Below are 16,484 nucleotides of genomic sequence, written 5' to 3'. Positions count from 1 at the left end.
TTTCCAGTTTATTTTAAGAGTGTGATAAAGTGCAAAACAGATGTAAAGCAACTTCAATTCTGCAGCTCCAAGAAGGTTTTACTGTCGGTTTGAGTGTGAGAGTTTTTAACCGTCCTGGTTATCCAGTAACTAGAAACCGCCGGGGGTTTGTTACTCTTTGACAGCTCGTCCTTCTTCCCCACCGTGTCACCGACAGCTTCGTTTCCTTTCATGCATTTTAGTACATCGGCTTGAGTGTTATTTACACCTGAATGACTATTATCCATTATCTATTATCCAGAATTTATTTGAAGATGTACGCAATAAGATAATGAAGCTCAGAGTATGAGCCATATTGGATTTTCAGAAGCTTAACTTTTCCATTCATCCATTATCTGCACCGCTTATCCTCTGTAGGGTCGCGGGGGTGCTGGAGCCCATGATTAACACTCCTTTGGCGCCAACTGCCTCGGACTCTGATTGGCTCCCTGTTCCTATTCAAACCCACTCCTATCTGTCTCCTTTTGTCAGTCAGTCCGTGAACCTCAGTTTACATCAGGCCAGCCTTTTCTGACCTTGACTCCCACCTGTTATTTGCTCCCGTCTGTCCTCTGGCCTCGACCCGTTTTTGACTGGGGCGGCAGTAGCTCAGGAGGTAGAGCGATTGTTTTAGGATTAAGGGATCCCAGTTCGAATCCCGGCTTGTCCGTGCCGAAGTGTCCTTGGGTAAGACACTGAAACCCCAATACCCCCAATAAGCAGGTTAGCGCCTTACATGGCTGGACAGATTACGGCCGCGATTGGGAAATGTGAAGCACAATGTAAAGCGCTTTGGAAAGTCATTGACTTGAAAAGCGCTATATAAATGCAGATCATTTCAGATCATTTCACGATCCTCGATTACGTCTACTCTCCTTTCTTGACTCACGACTCGCTTCCGACCCCGACCACATTTTTGCTCTCCTGTCCCGGCTACTGACCCGTTTTTCCGTTCCCGGCACCGCCATCACTCGCCACGGAAGATCCACTTCCGCGTTCAGAGCGACCTGCTTCCCGCGTTCAGCAATCCCCGGATTGTGGGCGCAACCAATCCCTTTCTTCTAATAAAACTCGTGAGAAACGTAACGCAAGTGGGTCCGGTCTCCGTTCTGGTCCTGACACGCAGGGTAGCTTAATTTTGGCTCACCGTGAATCTAATCTGAATCTCCAGATGTTGTTCGATCTCAGGGTTATAACTTACCAGCGACATACTTCAATAATACATTTCTACTTTCATTGTCCTTCGTGACTTTTTACATGACAAACTTATTTTGGGGCGGCAGTAACTCAGTCTTGGGATCGAGAGGTCGCAGGTTCGATTCCCGGCTCCTCCATGTTATATGTCAAAGTGTCCTTGGGCAAGACACTGAATCCTTAATGCCCCCGATGAGCAGGTAGTTGCCTTGCATGGCTGACGCTGCTATTGGTGTGTGTGTGTGTGTTAATGGGGGTACGTGTGAAGAACATTGTAAAGCGCTTTGGGAGTTCTTCAGTGACTTGAAAAGCTTTACAAATGCAGACCATTTACAATTACATTTACAGAATATCGTGTGCTAGTTGCCAGTTGCGAATGTCATGTGGTTAGCACGTGTGTGGCACAGTTCTGAGGTCATAGGATCAAACTTTCCTGTGTGGAGTTTGCATGTTCTCCCCGCGCTTGCGTGGGTTTCCTCCGGGCACTCTGGTTACCTTCCACATTCTAAAGACATGCTTTTCAGGTTAATTGGCCGGTCTAAATTGTCCCTAGGTTTGAATGAGCTGTCTGTCTCCATGTGCCCTGTGACTGGCTGGCAACCAGTTCAGGGTGTCCCCTGCCCACTGCCCGAAGATAGCTGGGATGGATACCCTACCCTACTGTGCTAGTTTCCCAACAAAAAACTGTGTACTGTTCCTTTCTTCAGCGTTTGTACAAAAAATGTACCAGACAGCAGAGATGAATGACATTAAGAACATTAACAACATTAGCTTAGTCAATCAGTAAACAGTGTTGACTCTTTAGCCAGCACACTCAGCGGAGAAACACTTTTAAGGAAAATATTTCCACCTTTGTACCTACAAAACCAGCAGAATCCCTTTCAAGAGGGACGTCAACTCCCAAATGTTTTCGCACGGGAGAAACACTCCCTTGCAAAAGCTAGAAGAACAGAAGAGGTCCTGTTGCTAACGTACAACATTTCCATGGACTAACCCCATCTAATACATTTTGATTATGCCCCATGTTTCTGAAAATGCTAGTCTATTTGTGATTCCTAGAGCCAAGAAGAAATCTGCAGGTTCGAGGGTATTCTCCAACATGGAACGTTTAGCCCTTTGAGATAAAATGTGTAACTTCAGTGGAAATGTTGAAATTTAGGCTTAAGACACACTTTTATAGTATAGCTTGGAATGATGTTGACCTCATTCTTTTGTTTTCTTGTCCAAGAGGGAGAAGGACGAGCCTGGATGTTGCATGGTTCTTTACCATCGTACCGGCAGGAATCTGCTGCATTGTTTAAAATTTTGAGACTAGAAAGTTGTTGTTCCTGTTAACTGGACATTATGCAGGATTTCTGTTCATATCATGTCAACGTTGTTGTTGACCGTGTGTTGTCTTGCCCTAGACCTCCTCAAAGTTTCTTCATTTTCCTCATGTTGAGGTATATCCTTACCCTCATGTAGGTTTCAGATCAAGGGATGTAGTAATGGTGGTTCTCGCAACCCTTTGAGACTTTTGTGTTTAAGGGCGATACAAAAAAATGCAACTTGCCATCACAACAATGTTGGAGCTTTACTAGGACGCCCCAATGCTGGCGGGGACTTGCTCCTCAACTCTTTGCACTTGAGACTGATCGGCTGGGCCACCATAAGGGCGGGGGCGGAAAGGTGGTGCGCCGCCTTCTGCTGATGCGCACTGTTGATGTAGCTGGAGATGAGCAGGGTGAGCTCTCTGATCTGGAACACAACAGTTATCACAGAGTTGAGTTTCCATGGAAACATACATCAGTGGGAAATACTTAGGGTCAGGTTTAGCAGAGTGTTTATCAATCTTTTAAGCCAAGGCGCACTACTTTTCATTAAAACATCTCGGCACAACATCTGTTGAAAATGTTTTTAATTACTTCCAGGCTTTCATGTTTTTTTAAGCTAAAAGGAGCTGTATGTATTTGGAACTTTGGAGGTTTGTGTCTCTGTCCCCCTCGATCATTATGCGCATGGAAGTAAATGAGTGTTGACGGACTCTAGCCAGATCGAAAAATAAAACTGATGGGATAATTATAACTACTGGTACTAAAATGTTAGAATTTAAGTTTGAATCTTGATTAAATAGGATTCCTACAGTTGAATAAAATATTTCCCTTGCTTCAAACAATTTTATCACCTTGTGAACTACTCAACCATTTGCCCGAGAAGAGAAGCTGCTGCATTGTGATGTTTCGTTTTCTTCGGTCTGTTTAATGTTTCTTGTTTTATGATGGTTTCCTCTTGCTTTGTTAAACTTTCTTCCCCCATCAACCCTGTGACTCAATTGTTTGTAACAAAATAGGGGAGCTGTTGCTGTTCTGGTCAGATGTGATTCAGGTTTTGACTGTGAAACATCTCCTCATGAGCAAATATTAGTGTCACTTGGCTCTCTTTGTGTGTTTTATTCAGAGTGTAAGGTAATAGACCTAGATAGATAGATAGATAGATAGATAGATAGATAGATACTTTATTCATCCCCGAAGGGAAATTCACATTTCCAGGAGCATCCCTGAGCTGAGAACAATACAATAATAAAGCAAAAAGAATACAATATACAAATACCCAGTGTGACGTGCAAATGCCCACTGTAGCGTGTTATATAGAATAACTAAATAGTGCTACACAGAATACATATTGCAATAAGATTCGGTAATATGCAATGTAGGTGGTGTGGTTTACTGTGGGCTTTTACTCTGCCGGGTAGAGTTAAAGAGCCTCATGGCATGAGGAAGAAAAGAAATGGCAACTTACGAGGCATTTGTATTGTAATAAATGAAACAGGGAGACTGGATTGCCCAACCAAATGTGCATTGATTTGGTTAATTAGTGAATTTCAGATATGGGTTATTGTTGATAAGTTTGAGCAACTAGCAGAGTTAGAAGGCTAGGTGGAATTGAGCCAGGGCATTTAAAGTTATCTCCTTCAATATGTATGCACCAAAAGTAATCATTTACTTGTAACTGCAATGCGGGATACATGTCTTTAGGTAGTGCTTACAGTAACTATCTGGGGAAACTGAAGAATGTTTCTCTAAATGATTGATTTTCTACTGTTCTCACAATCACTTGGCAGTAGCAAGCAAAATACTAAACGGTTCACAACTTCTGTAGCTGACTCCATGGTGTTGTACTTTTTGTCATTTTCTACTTCTTAATGTTTCAAAATACATTACCTTTCAAGCGAATGTAAAGCAAATGATGACTCATCCGTTATATACAAACAAACAGAATAGAAAAAAGGGCGGGGACGTTTACTCTGTTTTGTAATAAAGTCGAGCTTGGACACTTATCTTGACCGCACTTTTTTTCTAAGAGAAGTTAAGCTGCTGCTAAATTGTGAATGACACACACACAAGGAAAGCAGAACACTTCTTGAGCTGACCGTTCCGATATTATAAAACTAAGAAAATAGTTATTTGCTGCCACCTACTGATATGGATGAATGTTACAGTTTTTGATCGGTCACTGGAAGTAAGCAAAGATACTCAACAATGGCATGCTTTTTTTGCTAAAATGAATTTGGGCAATTTCTTGCGTCACACAAGACGAAAAACACTATACTTTTGTCACGGTTGCCATGACGACCAGTATGCCACGCCCCCGAACTCAAGCTGAAGCAGATCAGCTGATTGCTGTTCTGCTATTTAAGGCTGGATTTTGGGTTTGGCGGGTGCTGGTTCATTACTCATTATTCACAATCCCGGTCTGTTATGCCTTGTCCTGTTTTAGTCTGTTATGCCTTGTCCTGTTGAGTTCGTGCCGGAGGAACTCTGTATTGTTCTGTTTTGCCTCGGAGTATTGGGCGACTTTTATTTTATTAAATAAAACCTATGGATCGTCAACGCATTTGAGTTCTCCCTTCATGCCTCCTGCCTCCGTTCTGGTCCGGTCACCTTCCACGCCACCACGTCTCGTGACAGAATGAACCAGCCAACAAATAGAACTCAGCGAACGATCCCAGCGCGACTTGGGAGAGCTGGAGAGCGCAGTTCGGCAGGCGCCTACTGAGTTGGCCTTCCCTGCCCGTTCGAACCACGGCCCCGCCCGTCGTGGCCCTTGCTGTGCCTCGAATGGGGTCCCGGGAAGAATTGACGCCTGCCTGTTCGACTCTCATGCCTGCCTGCCCGACTCCGTGCCGATTGCCTGCTATTCCGTCTCCCCTGCGTGCCAGCCCGACTCCGACTCTGCTGCCCGTCGGGCCGACTCCGACTCCGCTGCCCGTCGGGCCGACTCCGACTCCGCTGCCCGTCGGGCCGACTCCGACTCCGCTGCCTGCCAGCCCGACTCCGCTCCTCCTGTTTTGCCGGTTCTGATTTTGACTCTCTCATGTCTTGTCTGTTCTGATTTTGACTCTCTCATGTCTTGTCTGTTCTGATTTTGACTCTCTCATGTCTTGTCTGTTCTGATTTTGACTCTCTCATGTCTTGTCTGTTTTGATTTTGACCCTCTCATGTCTTGCTTGTTCTGATTCCGCCTGTCCTGTCTGAATCGCCACTTCTGAACCTGAACCCCTGAGCCTGACTCTTCTGAATCTGACCCCCCTGAGTGCGACTCTTCTGAATCTGACCCCCCTGAGTGCGACTCTTCTGAATCTGACCGTCCTGAGTGCGACTCTTCTGAATCTGACCGTCCTGAGTGCGACTCTTCTGCATCGGCCTGACCTGAGTGCGACTCTTCTGCATCGGCCTGTCCTGAGTGCGACTCTTCTGCATCGGCCTGTCCTGAGTGCGACTCTTCTGCATCGGCCTGTCCTGAGTGCGACTCTTCTGCATCGGCCTGTTCTGATTTTGCCTGTCTGTCATCCCCTGTCCAGTTGGCCACCAGACCCCCCCTGCCGAGCGCCGATTCCGATCCGCCCGACGCAGATGGCGCCTGCCTCTCCCCGTTCCTGCGTGTTCGGAGGAGGGAGCAGGGTTGCCCCAATCGCGATCGTCAACATTCCGGGGCGCGAGGTAGTAATTTTTTCTTTTTTGGGACCTCGGGAGCTGTCCCTTAAGAGGGGAGCTCTGTCACGGTCGCCATGACGACCAGTATGCCACGCCCCCGAACTCAAGCTGAAGCAGATCAGCTGATTGCTGTTCTGCTATTTAAGGCTGGATTTTGGGTTTGGCGGGTGCTGGTTCATTACTCATTATTCACAATCCCGGTCTGTTATGCCTTGTCCTGTTTTAGTCTGTTATGCCTTGTCCTGTTGAGTTCGTGCCGGAGGAACTCTGTATTGTTCTGTTTTGCCTCGGAGTATTGGGCGACTTTTATTTTATTAAATAAAACCTATGGATCGTCAACGCATTTGAGTTCTCCCTTCATGCCTCCTGCCTCCGTTCTGGTCCGGTCACCTTCCACGCCACCACGTCTCGTGACAGAATGAACCAGCCAACAAATAGAACTCAGCGAACGATCCCAGCGCGACTTGGGAGAGCTGGAGAGCGCAGTTCGGCAGGCGCCTACTGAGTTGGCCTTCCCTGCCCGTTCGAACCACGGCCCCGCCCGTCGTGGCCCTTGCTGTGCCTCGAATGGGGTCCCGGGAAGAATTGACGCCTGCCTGTTCGACTCTCATGCCTGCCTGCCCGACTCCGTGCCGATTGCCTGCTATTCCGTCTCCCCTGCGTGCCAGCCCGACTCCGACTCTGCTGCCCGTCGGGCCGACTCCGACTCTGCTGCCCGTCGGGCCGACTCCGACTCCGCTGCCCGTCGGGCCGACTCCGACTCCGCTGCCCGTCGGGCCGACTCCGACTCCGCTGCCTGCCAGCCCGACTCCGCTCCTCCTGTTTTGCCGGTTCTGATTTTGACTCTCTCATGTCTTGTCTGTTCTGATTTTGACTCTCTCATGTCTTGTCTGTTCTGATTTTGACTCTCTCATGTCTTGTCTGTTCTGATTTTGACTCTCTCATGTCTTGTCTGTTTTGATTTTGACCCTCTCATGTCTTGCTTGTTCTGATTCCGCCTGTCCTGTCTGAATCGCCACTTCTGAACCTGAACCCCTGAGCCTGACTCTTCTGAATCTGACCCCCCTGAGTGCGACTCTTCTGAATCTGACCCCCCTGAGTGCGACTCTTCTGAATCTGACCGTCCTGAGTGCGACTCTTCTGAATCTGACCGTCCTGAGTGCGACTCTTCTGCATCGGCCTGACCTGAGTGCGACTCTTCTGCATCGGCCTGTCCTGAGTGCGACTCTTCTGCATCGGCCTGTCCTGAGTGCGACTCTTCTGCATCGGCCTGTCCTGAGTGCGACTCTTCTGCATCGGCCTGTTCTGATTTTGCCTGTCTGTCATCCCCTGTCCAGTTGGCCACCAGACCCCCCCTGCCGAGCGCCGATTCCGATCCGCCCGACGCAGATGGCGCCTGCCTCTCCCCGTTCCTGCGTGTTCGGAGGAGGGAGCAGGGTTGCCCCAATCGCGATCGTCAACATTCCGGGGCGCGAGGTAGTAATTTTTTCTTTTTTGGGACCTCGGGAGCTGTCCCTTAAGAGGGGAGCTCTGTCACGGTCGCCATGACGACCAGTATGCCACGCCCCCGAACTCAAGCTGAAGCAGATCAGCTGATTGCTGTTCTGCTATTTAAGGCTGGATTTTGGGTTTGGCGGGTGCTGGTTCATTACTCATTATTCACAATCCCGGTCTGTTATGCCTTGTCCTGTTTTAGTCTGTTATGCCTTGTCCTGTTGAGTTCGTGCCGGAGGAACTCTGTATTGTTCTGTTTTGCCTCGGAGTATTGGGCGACTTTTATTTTATTAAATAAAACCTATGGATCGTCAACGCATTTGAGTTCTCCCTTCATGCCTCCTGCCTCCGTTCTGGTCCGGTCACCTTCCACGCCACCACGTCTCGTGACAACTTTAGCATATAAGAAATGCCTGGTGAATTTCAGGTACCTCCTTCCGACTTTGACCCCGCCCACTCGGGTTTTTATTCACGAATCAAAAATATTTTAAGATAACTGTGAAAACTTTCCACACATTTGAACAGGCTTGGATACAAATCATTCACCAACCTTTGAAACATCCATAGAAAATGTATAATTCTCTGTTGGTTTCTCTTTGGTTGTGTTGTTACTGTTATTCTTTGACACCACAAGCATAAAGCCCTGTTTGCAGCCCCCGAATGTAATTACATTTTTGTAGAGGTGGGACACCTGAGGTTTCTGGGGAAAAAAAAGCGTCACATATTCACTCATAACTTTAACGAAGAAGTTTAGTAGATTTAGTAAAACACTAATGTGACTGATAGCAGCTCACAATTGAGTTGTGCTCCAGAATACTGATCCCATCTTCATGAACTGCCAACCAAACACGACTTGCCGGGTCTGGAGAAGGAGGGATTGTCTGAAAACACACAAATTACAAATGAATTCATCACACTGTACACCTTTAGGTGAAATATTAACGAAAGAGTAATTAACTAACTGATCTAACTATAGGGCATTTTATTTATTATATTGTTCTCTAGTTCTGCCATACTTAACATATTGTGCAGAAGTCTGGGACAATAATTACAAAAGTTTACTACAGCCCCTTTTTATCCTCCAAAAACGTGCAACCAAACACAGGGTAGGATATCGTGATCATACTAATAATTTACATCCAAAAAATATTCACTCGGAAAGAAGCAACTTATAATTTAAGGAGCTGTAGTAAATTCCAAATCCCACTGGTGAGAACCACCAGGAAAAGTATGTGTATGTCTGTGTGTGTAGTCAAACTTTGGAACAATTTACAAGAGGAGGTCAAACAATGTCCAAATATTCACGTGTTCATATTCAAATACAAAAAAAACATTACTGGCATAATACAGATATTAAGAAAATGGGGTATGAGTGATACTAGAGAGTGGAAATATTGCGTGGTTTAGAACTATAGCTAACCTTGTTGTTATTGTTACTATTATTATATCATAACTGTTATTATTGCTATTGTTGTTATTATCATTGGTGTCCCAATGATATTTAGTGACTAGTAGCATTATGACGTTAATAATAATAATAATAATAATAATTTCCTTGTATTGTCATTCTGTGTAACAATGTACACAGAACGAAATGTCGATTGCACCTGACCCGTTGTAGCGAGCCGATGCAGCCGCAGCCAACAGAAGGCGCCGCCGACCACTTTTTAAGTCTTAGGAATGACTCGGCCGGGGCGCGAACCACCGACCTCCCAGTCTCAAAGCGGGCGCCTTACCATCTAGGCTATGGGTACTACGATGATTAGTATTTAACATATGTAACTATTGTTATTATAATTATTGATATCCGACCTGTGTAATATGTTTATCTGTGAAATTTTGTTATATTTAGACACAAAAGAGGAGCTATCTGTAAAATGTAATTCATAAGGAAGATGAAGGGGTAGGGAAAATAAGCATCTGCTTCTTACTACCCCTTTTGGACATGTTATGTTCACATTATTTTTGTTGTTGTGTCAGTTTTTGTCCTGTTTTTATTTTCTAATGTTCGAAATAAAGTTTTCATTCCTTCATTCATTCATGTGCCCTCGTTTAGTAAGTAGGTCCAGAGTTGTAAAGAACAATGTAAATACCATATTCTCTGGTCAATAAGGCGCATGAGATTATGATGACTACCCCAAAAAATTGTGTTTTGTAAAATGTTTTCATACATTAGGCGCACCAGACTATAAGGCACACTAAAATAACACTACAGTAAGAATTAGAGTTACATAAAAAACACGTCAGAAGAAATATAAATGTCATATGAGCAATTCGGAAAACACTGGACTATGTGTAATGTAAGATCAAACATTCGGTTGTATCCGGCAACTCTGTTTGACCCTCACCCCCCTTATCACCCCCCCCCCCCCCCCAAGTCAGTTAGTTCTTTGTTCCTTTGTCTCTTTGTTTCCTTATCCTCACTGTAAATGTGGAACTGGAGTCGTCCAATTTCGTTGTCACAGCATATCCCATGTTGTAACAATGACAATAAAGGCATATTCTATTCTATTCTATTCTATTCTATTCTATAAAATATAGCAGTAGGAAATAACCACTAAAGTAAATCGGTTCATTATCAGTTACTGCATGTAGTAGCATTTTATTGCAATTGTGCATTTTATTTCCCAAATTTTACGGTATATATGGTACTGTCACGGTTGCAATGGCGCCCAATTGGACCTGCCCGTGTGGCGCCAGATTCTGTCACGGTTGCCATGGCGCCCAATTGGCCCCGCCTGTGTGGCGCCAGCTGCCGCTCGTTGACAGATTGGCTCCCAGTCAGTATTTAAACTCTTTCCTGTCAATCCCCTTTTGTCGGTCTGTTTGCGAATCTCCGTTTTTACATGGCAAGCTCTTTTTCGCCTGTCCTGTGTTTTTGCTCTGTTTTTCTCCCGCTACGATCTGTTTGATCTCGACCACGTCTGCTCTCCTGTCCCAAATTATGACCTGTTTTGATCTCGACCACATCTTTTCTCCCGTCCCAAATAACGACCTGTTTTCTGATACCAACCACGTTTTTGCTCTTCCACCCCGGCTACTGACCCGTTTTTTCCGCTTTCAAAACTGCCATCGCTCACCACGGAAGTCCCACTTCCGCGTCTGAGCAACCTACACCCCGCGACCAGAGATCTCTGGATCGTGTGGCCACTCCTTTCCCTTCTTCCCAAATAAAACTGTGAGAAACGTTACCCGAGTGGGTCCTGTCTCCGTTCTGGTCGTGACAGGTACACCTGATTGTTAGGCGCACTTTAAACTGTGTGGCAAATCTTTGTTCATTAGGCACTCGTAGTCCAGAAAATAGGGTAAACGAAAACTCAAGTCAAGGTGTTATTAGTGTTTTTTACTGATAAACTTCTTTTCAGTAAAAATTGAAAAACTTTTGCATAAATGATGTCAAAAACCAAAACTCAATTTCCAGTAAGTTTTTAGGCAGCTCTCTAAGACCCTAAACTACGCTACCCAAGGACCTGCAGTACCACATAGTCCCACTAGAAGACACACTACTTAAGTGGTTGAGACAAAGATATGGATTTCTGCTGTTAATAGGAGATAAATGGAAAACATGTTCGGACAATAAGTATAGCCACATCATTACATCTTGCAAGGAAATACAAAACTCTACAAAAAGGACTTTAGCGAATGGCTTCATGTTAGGCCTCATCAGTCTCAAACTGTGTTCAGCAACCAGGGCTTACATTCATGCACTGCACCATTCCACATTTGAAAAGGGTTGATCATGCTGCAATCAAGGCGTGTCGACAAATAAATATTTGCTGAGTGTGGCAGGAATATTAATGCCAAAGTAATCATTATGGGAATCAACAAGGACATTTTGCCCCGTCCAAACTAAACTATAATGATCCACGTAAAAAGTGTAGTTTCTTTACATCTGCTTTGTCACTGCTGTGTTTATGTATTTATTTCTATTTTTTCTTCCTTTTCAGGTTATTTTATTTAGAATAGAAACATATTGTCAGGACCAGAACGGAAACAGGACCCGATTGCGTTACGTTTCTCACAAGTTTTATTAAAGGAAAGAGGAAGGGCTGCGCCCACGATCCGGCGTTCGCTTTGCGCGGGAAGCAAGTCGCTCTCGTACTCGGATTGTGATCTGAACACGGAAGTGGATCTTCCGTGGCGAGCGATGGCGGTGTCAAGAACGGAAAAACGGGTCGATAGCCGGGACAGGAGAGCAAAAACGTGGTCGGGGTCAGAAACGGGTCGTAAGCCAGGACGGGAGAGCAGATGTGGTCGGGATAAAAAAGACGGGTCGTAACCGGAGACAGACGGGAGCAAAAAACGGGACAGGTGGGAGTCATGCTCGAAAAAGGCTTGCCTAGCATACACTGAGGTTTGCAAACGGACTGACAACAGGGGATTGACAAGACTGAGTTCAAATAGTGACAGGGAACCAATCAGAACCCGCGGTGGTTGGCGCCAAATGAGCGGGCACAGCTGAGTCACATCATTAATCATGACACATATATTTTTTAGCACTTTGGTTTTGTTAAATGAATCATTTAATGTTTCATATTCCATTTTTTCGGATACTAAAACCTGCTTCGGTCAAAGGGGATGGATGATAACTAAATAATTTCAACTGTTTTTACTATCAGACACTTGCAAACAAGTTTGCTGCGGATGCCAGGGTTGTTCAATATTTTGACGATTATAATTGTGCACAGTTGTTTGACTCTTATTTTGCATTATTTGGCGAGTACGGTTGCTGTTCTTTGATTCCACAACCCTAGAGCTAATCTGCTTTTTGTAACCTTGGAGATTTCATAGAAAGAACGGGTTGGGGTAAAGACCTTTTAGACCAGGTTAGAATTTCTTGTCTGAAGTTTTGCTACAGTCCTCCCTTGCAGTTCAAAATCAATTGATGTCTTCTCTCCTTATTTTGAGTTTTTATCAAACTATAAACTTATCAGGTTTACTGACACTTACCTCGGCCTCAAATAGTTTAGCGCCGAAGAAGGGCCATTTTTTCGCAACGGTCAGGTAAATCCTCACACAATCGGCTGAACTTCGACCCCTGAGTGATGACCAGCGAGCAGAGAGACGCTGAAGCAATTGTCTGAAAGCAACAACACAGAAATAACTTACCATAGTCTCGAAGTCATTTCGAACAAGTTAATAACTGTAAACTTCTGAAGAACTAGGTGGCTCGCCTCCAAAATGATGAATGGTCTGCATTTCTATTGTGCTGTGCTTCACACTAACCCATTCACACACACACTCACACACCAATAGGGAGTCAGCCATGCAAGGCGCCTACCTGCATATTGGGGGCATTAGGGATTCAGTGTCTTGACCAAGGACACTTCAACATATAACACGGAGGAGTCGGGAATCGAACCTGCGACCTCTCGATCCCAAGACTTATCATGACATCAGTTTGTCAATCAAGCAGGTGATTAAGAGAGGCTGCATAAAAAGCACACTAAAGTGGAAGGTTGACTGATTAGCTGTTAACATAACATTAGTTTGGCAGTCTGGCTCTAGAAAAGGAGTGCCCACACTTTTCCGTTTGTAAGCTCGGTTGAATTTTTTTTGAATTTTTTGTTTTAAGATCATTTAAGTCATGTTGGTTGTACTGATTTTTTTTCTACATTTATTTAAGAAAAAAATCAGGGAGCTATTTACGTTTTTATATATCTTTGCACGAGTTGCTACTAAGCGTAATTTTATTTCCTGCACTGTTAGTTTTTGGTTTAAGTGAAAGATCATTCTAGTTGTTTGTTTTGAAATTCTAATTTGTTTAGTTTTATTTGAATGTATCGCAAATATTCGGTGTATTTTTGCATTATTAAAAATGTTGTACGGCAAATATCGGTTATCGACCTCTTTTTAATATTGCTAATCGGTATCGGCCCCGAAAAACCCATATCGGTCAGTTGTGGTTTTAATGTTAACTTTTTGCGGAGCACCAAAAGATCGTTGGCTAACGTTAGCAGTGCGCTGGAGACTGCTAACAATATCCGTCTTCCGGTCATAAAATCAGAGGCTAAACTAAACCTTACACCATACCAGCAGGTGGCACTGTTGGACTCGTCATTGCAGGACACTTATACACAAACTATACAAACATACTTCAGCAGGAATTTCAACAAAACAAAAGTTAAAACTACACCCGTTACATATATATACTGCATATATATCGTATATATACTGTATATACACTTATAATATATCAATCTTATCTACAACCTAAGTTGTTCTTCAGACGAGGTCCGACGGTAATGTTTGGGGTAGAATCTGTCCAGAACTTGTTTCAAGGTTTGGTTGGACTTAGTAGGGACTGGTCCAGGACTCGAGAAAGGCCGTTCAAAATCACCAAACTCTACCTGATGTGAAAAACCAAACAGACGTTGAAAATATTTACATTTTTCGAAGGAGAATGCAATATTTAGGTAACAACTTAGGAGACCTGAGCAAGTAAAGCTGCTATTTCAAGAGCCAGTTCTTTGTTGACGGGGAAGTGTCCGGCTACTATGTCCTCATTAGTCTGATAGGCCAACAATAATCTTTCCCTCTCTGACTCCCCCCTCACCTGGCTGGAAAAGTACAACCTGGACAGACGAAAATGAGTCAGTTTATCAAAACAGTACAGTGGACATCTCTGACATCTTCCCACACATTAGAAGGGCAAGAATTAAGTCATTTTGATACTGAAAGAGACCAAATGGTAGTGCATAAAATACATGTCAAGTCAAGTCATGTTTATTTGTATAGCCCTTAATCACAAAGAGTCTCAAAGGGCTGCACAGATCACAGACTATTGCAAACTATTATTACAGAGTATTGTAACACCATCCCCTCATCTATTCACCACCTGTTTAAGATTATTGAGTGACAGATCACGAAACTGGGAAAAATTCCCTGGACAGCCACTATGTTGTGCATCTATAGATTTCAGGCCTTTAATATGTGATGTATTAACACTCTCTTTAGAAATTTCTTCCCGTATGCGTTGAATCTTCTTATTAAAGAAGACCATAATGTCATGGGCTGAATAGGTAGAACTATCTGGGATATTCTGTTACCTCGTTAGCGATGATACAGTGTCGAAAAGGATTTTGGGGTTATTCTTTTGTGCCGCAATCACCTTAGAAAAATAGGCTGATTTTGATGAGGCAAGGGTTGCTTTATACTTTAACAAGTTGTCACACCAGGTTTGACGGAAAACCTCAAGATTGGTAGCGCACCATTTTCTTTCAGATTTCCTGCATTCTTGTTTAAGTGATCTAGTTTCATCAGTGAACCAAGGCGTGCGACTTTTAGGTCGTGATTTAAGCCGTATGGGAACGACTAAATCTAGGACACTAGCCAGGGTAGCATCAAACTCATTCATAAGAGAGTCAATAGAGCCTTTATATAAAGGAAACAACGCAACTACTCCTGAAAGAAGATCAGAGAGCTCAGAAACTACGCCAGTACTTATATTGCGTCCACTAAATCCTTCGTTTCTTTTAATACAGCATTTAGCCAGCACCTCTAATGTAACTAAATAATGATCAGAAATAACGGTAGTACACGGTAACACCGTCACATTCCAGGTTGAAACTCCTCGAGTCAGAACCAAGTCTAGCGTGTTTCCATCTTTATGAGTTGGCAAATCAACGAGTTGGTTAAAACCAAATGTATCAATTAGAGACCGAAACGCAACAGTAAATGAACTGAGTGGGGAGTTCATCTGAATGTTAAAATCCCCCATAATTGTTATTTTGTCTGTATAGGTTACTAGGTCAGACAACAGTTTAGATAATTCATTTAAGAAAACTGAGTATGGTCCGGATGCGCGATCAATAGTGAACAACGTTAAAAATGTTGTAAAGTTTAAGACATGTAATCTTTATACTGCAACTCAATTGTTTAGCTGTGACTTGCGTAGATATTGACACAGTAATGTTACACCTTCAAATGTTCAACACATACCTGTTTTTGTAAGTGAGACGGACTGTTCTGGTGTTTTCAGACTTGCCAGTGTGCTGCTCTTTGGATGCTTGTTCCCATTTGGATATAATATCACAAATCTGCCATAGACATGAAAAAGAACTTATAGATTGGAAACATCCACTACACAAACAGAATATCGATGATTTAAAGTCCCATTCCGTGTCTTCCCTTTTCACATACCCGTTTTGTCTTGTTTATCTTCCTCCTCCCCCTTTCATTTATTCTGTGATGTAAAATGTTCCATTCTTCTAGGAATCGGGATTGTACTTCTTGTTTACCTTTTGTTTGCTTTTATTTTTACATTTTAAACTCGAAAAGGTAACATTGAAACTGCTTCCAACAATAAACTATAATGTTCATCCTGTCTTGTTAGAATTTGATTTCCATACAAACATAACATAAACCAATATAAATATGTAAATTGGTTCATTCCCTCTGAAAATTGCTTCCAGCTGTTCAGTAATGCCAAAGGTGTCACGGTTGCCATGGCGCCCAATTGGCCCCGCCCGTGTGGCGCCAGCTGCGTCTCGTTGACTGATTAGCGTTCCGTCTGTTTAAGCTCAGTGGTCTCATTCTTCCTTTGTCAGTCCGTCAACTAACCTCTGCCCCGCAAGACGTGGGTTTTGACTCGGTCCTGTTTTCTGTAGGTATTTCCTGTCCGATATTGTTCCTGTTTATTTTGTCCTGTTTAATATCGGTTTCTAGTTTCGTTCCCGTCTAGTTTGTACAGTTTTATTTCGATATCCTGTTTTGATACCAATCCAGTCCGTCCCGTTGTTTAATATCGGTTTCCAGTTTCGTTCCCGTCTAGTTTGTACTGTTTATTTTCGATATCCTGTTTTG

The 16,484-nt window shown here is 43.7% G+C and overlaps 1 protein-coding gene across 1 annotated transcript in view; it reads right to left on the bottom strand.

Annotated features, from left to right (window-relative positions):
• Positions 1 to 695: 695 nt before the first annotated feature.
• The window catches only part of plekhh2 (pleckstrin homology domain containing, family H (with MyTH4 domain) member 2), a 76,301-nt gene continuing 60,512 nt past the window's right edge, over positions 696 to 16,484 (bottom strand). The window contains exons 24-30 of the mRNA XM_088351514.1: positions 15,621 to 15,718; positions 14,113 to 14,254; positions 13,893 to 14,029; positions 12,630 to 12,759; positions 8,474 to 8,560; positions 8,230 to 8,379; positions 696 to 2,949 (exon numbers count right to left, since the gene is read on the bottom strand). Of these exons, the coding sequence (XP_088207640.1) occupies positions 2,767 to 2,949; positions 8,230 to 8,379; positions 8,474 to 8,560; positions 12,630 to 12,759; positions 13,893 to 14,029; positions 14,113 to 14,254; positions 15,621 to 15,718 (927 nt within the window). The 3' untranslated portion in view covers positions 696 to 2,766. The remainder of the gene's footprint in view (positions 2,950 to 8,229; positions 8,380 to 8,473; positions 8,561 to 12,629; positions 12,760 to 13,892; positions 14,030 to 14,112; positions 14,255 to 15,620; positions 15,719 to 16,484) is intronic.

This window comes from Urocampus carinirostris, chromosome 13 (assembly GCF_059441175.1).
Source record: "Urocampus carinirostris isolate Australia breed hairy pipefish chromosome 13, RoL_Ucar_1.0, whole genome shotgun sequence".
Lineage (NCBI taxonomy): Eukaryota > Metazoa > Chordata > Actinopteri > Syngnathiformes > Syngnathidae > Urocampus > Urocampus carinirostris.
Note: the sequence above shows the minus strand (reverse complement) of the source record. Positions and strands in the feature narration are given on the sequence as shown.